Source organism: Lupinus angustifolius, chromosome LG03, assembly GCF_001865875.1.
Source record: "Lupinus angustifolius cultivar Tanjil chromosome LG03, LupAngTanjil_v1.0, whole genome shotgun sequence".
Taxonomy (NCBI): domain Eukaryota; kingdom Viridiplantae; phylum Streptophyta; class Magnoliopsida; order Fabales; family Fabaceae; genus Lupinus; species Lupinus angustifolius.
This window is the reverse complement of record NC_032011.1, coordinates 14,482,492-14,487,349: the sequence shown is the minus strand read 5'-3', so window position 1 is coordinate 14,487,349 and position 4,858 is coordinate 14,482,492. Positions and strand designations below refer to the sequence as shown.

General features: G+C 32.3%; 1 protein-coding gene across 1 annotated transcript; it reads left to right on the top strand.

The window, feature by feature from the left end:
• On the top strand, nt 832-4,858 carry LOC109343468 (two-component response regulator-like APRR5). Its single transcript, XM_019581765.1, has 2 exons — nt 832-1,202; nt 4,573-4,858. The coding sequence occupies exons 1-2, from the start codon at nt 1,001-1,003 to the stop codon at nt 4,596-4,598; spliced, it is 228 nt and encodes a 75-aa protein (XP_019437310.1). The 5' UTR covers nt 832-1,000; the 3' UTR covers nt 4,599-4,858.

Here is a 4,858-nt window from a genome sequence, read left to right as displayed (position 1 = left end):
AAATGACGTGAAACCCAAATAATAATAATATTTACCATTATAAACAAAAAAATAATGTTATTTTAATTTTATAAAAATTATAATAAATTATAAATTAATTTATGAAACTTAAATAAAGTAAAGATTTTTTTTGGAGTGGAAGATGCTTTACAACTTCAAATCTTCAAAGCCACAAAACAAGACTGACCCTTAAAACAGAGCTACGTGTCCCGTCGATGTCCACACGATTCATTAAAGCAAAAAATATCTACTAGAGTGGATTAATTAATATTTTGAATACATGTTCCCCACTTCTCCTAAACTGCCCCCTCCTAGCACCATTTGAGCCACTCACATCAAATATCATGATTTTCGAGTGGAAAAAAAAAATATATATATATATATACTGATATACTAATTTTTATATTATTATTGTTAATTCATTATTTATTTATAATTTTTAAATAAAATTAATACAAATGAATAATGTATAATACATTTAATATATATAAATCTTTATAGATCAATATATAATATTACACTTCATTTTCATTGAGTTAGTCTATATTTTTTTTTACGTGGTGGATGCATATATATATATATATATATATATATATAAATTACTAGGATGAAAGGAAAGGCACGCATAGATAAATAGAATTATAAAAAAAGTAGGTGTTGAAATAATATCCACCACCAACTTGTGACAACCAATGAGTCTTTTGCTTTAGATCTGTGGCTGAAAATTAGGCCTGGCTGATGACGTGGAAAACGTGGGCCCACAGCTTCTACATAGTCTTAGATATTTTTTTCAGACAATTTGATATTTTCATGAACCGTAGGATTTAGAAGCAGTTAACATCGGTGTCTTATCCGACACCGTACGATGATGTTCCACCCAAATCCTTAAAGATATTTTATTCTTCTATTTACCTCCAAAATCGAATCTTTAGGGGAAACAAGATATCTCTCAGGTTTTGGTTTGAAGAACAAGATATAACTACTACTATTATCGTTGATTATGTTAGATATGTGTGATGAAGTGGTGAATGATGAGAAGTTGAAGTTAGTGGGAATGGAGGAAGAGAGAATAGAGGAACTGAAGGGGTTGATGAAGTGGGAGAAGTTCTTGCCAAAGATGGTATTAAGGGTTTTGTTGGTTGAAGCTGATGATTCTACTAGGCAGATTATAGCAGCACTTCTCAGGAAATGTAACTATAAAGGTAATTTTTTCTTTCATTCAATTTAATGTTTTGAATGAGAATAAATGAAAACCATAAATTTGATTGATTATGTTTATATTGCATAAACATTGGTTTATTTATGAGGTCCGATTCAGTAAGGTATATATTTGACTGGACACGAAAAACGAAGGGGTGTGAATAGATGTTAGCTTAAATTTCAGAAACGATTTCCATATTTTTTTTGTAATATAAATGTATCAGCAGCCCCTGAGATATTAAGGATTTGTTTTTTTGGATATGATATTAAGGATTTAATATATAAAAAGGGTGAGGGGGTGAAAAATATGTGACTTTTTTATTTCTATTTTGTTCAATAAATTCATCCATCGCAATATAATGAATGGGAAAAATATCTATTTCTTACATTAGGAATTGGGAGGAGAGAGAGTGTGTCGGGGTTGAAAGAGAGGATATCGATGCGGTTGGTGTATTCTTCGATGAAGCTTCCGACGGCGAGGCGGCGTTGGTGAGGGTGGTGGGAGGGGGAGGAGGAGAAGGACATGGCGTAGAGAGGGTAGGGAGAGTCGTAGGTGACGGAGGAGGTGGGGGGTCGGAGGTGGCGGTCTTGTTGTTGGGTTGGGTTTTCCATTTTGGGGGAATGGAAAGTGGAGTCAATAGGGGAAGAATGAAGAGTGGTTTTTGTTTAATGTTCTTGTCCTTCACTTGGGGGTTGGGTGGTTGATTAGAAATTGCAACGAAATTGTGGTAGATGGGACACTATTTCACAATCAACTACCAATCTTCAATTCTATAGTCTAAACAATACACCAATCTTCAATTCTATCTTTCATATCATGGAATTTTTTTTAGAATAATGATTAAGTTATAAAGTATATTTTTTTATCTCATTTCTGAAGTAAGTGGATCTATTCCCATAATATATTTATTGTTTAAATAAAAAAAGTTTAGATTTTGGAACATAGTGTAAAATAAGATTGTAACTAAGAGGGCGTGAATTACTTTACTTAAAATTATGGTCATTTTTTCTGAAAAATCAAGAGTTAAGTGCAACAGAGAAATTATGCAACAAACTAACAAGTAAAAAATCAAGAGATAAATGAGAAGAGAGTACACCGAAATTTTATATTAGTTCACATTCTGGTCTACCGAAGGCTATGTACAGTACTCTTGCATCACAAGAGATTTCTTCACTAAATATTATGAGTTGTAATTATAATATCTCACCTCGAGACCTCTATCTACCTTACATACTCACTAATACTTATGTCACTCTTGAAAAACACATTTTCAAGTTACTTTATCATTTTTCTTATCACATCCTTGTGAAAGAAAGATTTCTGAAATGTCAATGAAGAATTTACAACAATAGCATGATTGCTTTTACAAGTATTGAATGTAATATCACTTGCAATCTGATAACTCTTTGTATACTAAATAATAATGCTCTTATAAGTTTGTGAAACTTTAAAATACTTAACTTCAAACAACTTAGAAAATTCACTTTGAAAGTTTAAGAACAAGTTGCAAAAAATGCAGAAATTATTTCAAAGAATTTTCAGAATTGTATTTCAAACTAGTGCAACAACTTTCAGTAATCGATTACAGTTTTGAGTAATCGATTACTCAAACACACTATCCAAGTGGGCATTTTAATTTTAGTTAGAGTAATCGATTACAACATTTGAGTAATCCATACACAATTTTTGTTGGGTAATTGGTTTTCTCACTTATGTAACATGTTAATTAAATATAGTAACATGTTTCATACTATTTTTGAAAATTGTTTTGTTTATACTTGAAGTGTTTCAATTTTCTTAAAAAATAGTTCGTGCATTACTACTATTTTATATTCGAGAGTATAAGATAGAAGTACCTATTTAGACTTAGACTAATTTAGCTTAAAGCTTTGTCTTCATAAGTATTCTTCCTTTTCTTCTTTTTTGGTGATGTTGGTGTATTCATCAAAACTGTGTCAAGGTTAGGAGGAAAGATCTTATTCACACATAGCTAATGGTTAGTGTTCTTACCAACCGGTCTACATACATTGGCTAGCCATGAACGAGTAAAGAGGTTAATGAGTCTGGTAATAGGAGGACAACAAGATAGATCCAAATCGGCCCATCGAAACTAACAAAGTATAAGGTTCAGTCTACATTCATAAGATGAACAAAGTATTTGATAAAAAAAAAGAAGGTATATATTGACGATATTATCATTCAAAAGCTTGTCTCTTAAAATCACTTACAAAGGTTGGAAGACATCTTTGAGTTCATGTTAAAAAATCAAAGAATAAAAGTCAACCCAACTTTTAGTCACCCTCCGTCCCTCCCCTAGTTTTTGTCATTCACATCTCAACATTCAATGACCATTTTCCAACTCTTGTAGAAAGGAAAAACCTTTGAATTGAGTGAAAAATGTGAACATGTTTTTGAGGTTATCAAATAATACTTTAGCCAATCATCCATTCTAGAGTCGCTCATCTAATCTTCTCTTTCCTACTTTTGCCTTGTTGTCCAACCCGAGCCCAATCACCTATGCTTTCTTACTTTCTCGAGCTTGTTATTCCCAACTTGGGAAGAATAAATACTCGTGTAGACTGCCGAATTCTTTTCTTGTCGAGGACCAAGGCATCTATGACTTGTAAGATGTTAACTTTTCCTTTACTACCACCCTTCATTCTGCCATAGCCTTTCCTTTGTTTGAAGGCTGGTTTCCTTAACGGGAATTCTTTAACTGCTACATCAATTCCTTATGATATCCCCACTTTAAGGGAAAAGCACCCCGCCTGTACCTCTTATGGTTGAAGTTCTGATGAACTAGGTATTCACTCTAGAGCAAAATTGATCTATACCACCTTCTTGATTTACTATATGTTGAGATCAAGAAACAAAAGAAGGCTATAAACTAGTTTATTTTACAAGTAAAGCCCTACAGGGCTTAAAGTTCATATACAAAAAGCTAATAAAGGTGAGATACGATCTCTTAGTATCTAATACATCATTGAGACAATATTTTCAATGTCCTCCTACAGTTATCAGAAAAAATCAAATAAGCAGCTCACAAAAATGGAATAAGGTGAAGATATTTTGGAATAACAAAAGTAGTGGGTAATGAAATTTAAAACAGGGTGTTAAAATATAAATATGGTCTTCAGCAGGCTATGTAGGCCCATGGCCCTTAAAGTACCTGCCTAAGCCCTCTCCATATACAGCTCTAACTCACAATAATTTTGCAATCATTTTAATATTGAACCTAAATGATTGAAGGCTTTGAGTAATGAACTTTACAAGAATGTTTCACCCCTCTTCATTTCTTAATGTTTAATCATCATTCCTATATATGAAGCAAGCATTATTGTCAAAACTGTATTTATTTTGTTGCTTTATAGGTTGTGCCTTTGCTTATTACAAATAGAAGTTGATCACTGAACTACAATCAAAGACTCGTTTTGCTTTCTTCAAAAGCAAGCATGCATTTATTGCTTTATGGTAGGGAAAGAAAAAATGTAATGTAATATTCATATGTTGACCCTTAAAATTTTCTTAGAGCTGCCTATTCATTCTTGTTCCAAGAGAAGCATTGAGTAATTGTAACTAAGTTTGGAATTGGAACTCTAATGTCCTAGTCGTGAGATTGATGTTCCTCAAATAGCTTATTATACTATGTTCAATATC

What these genes read in the sequence shown, in the direction of transcription:
- LOC109343468 (XM_019581765.1), top strand. Translation starts at nt 1,001, where the DNA reads ATGTTAGATATGTGTGATGAAGTGGTGAATGATGAGAAGTTGAAGTTA. An exon ending in CAGGAAATGTAACTATAAAG is followed by an intron (nt 1,203 to 4,572) that starts GTAATTTTTTCT and finishes GTTGCTTTATAG; the next exon opens with GTTGTGCCTTTGCTTATTAC.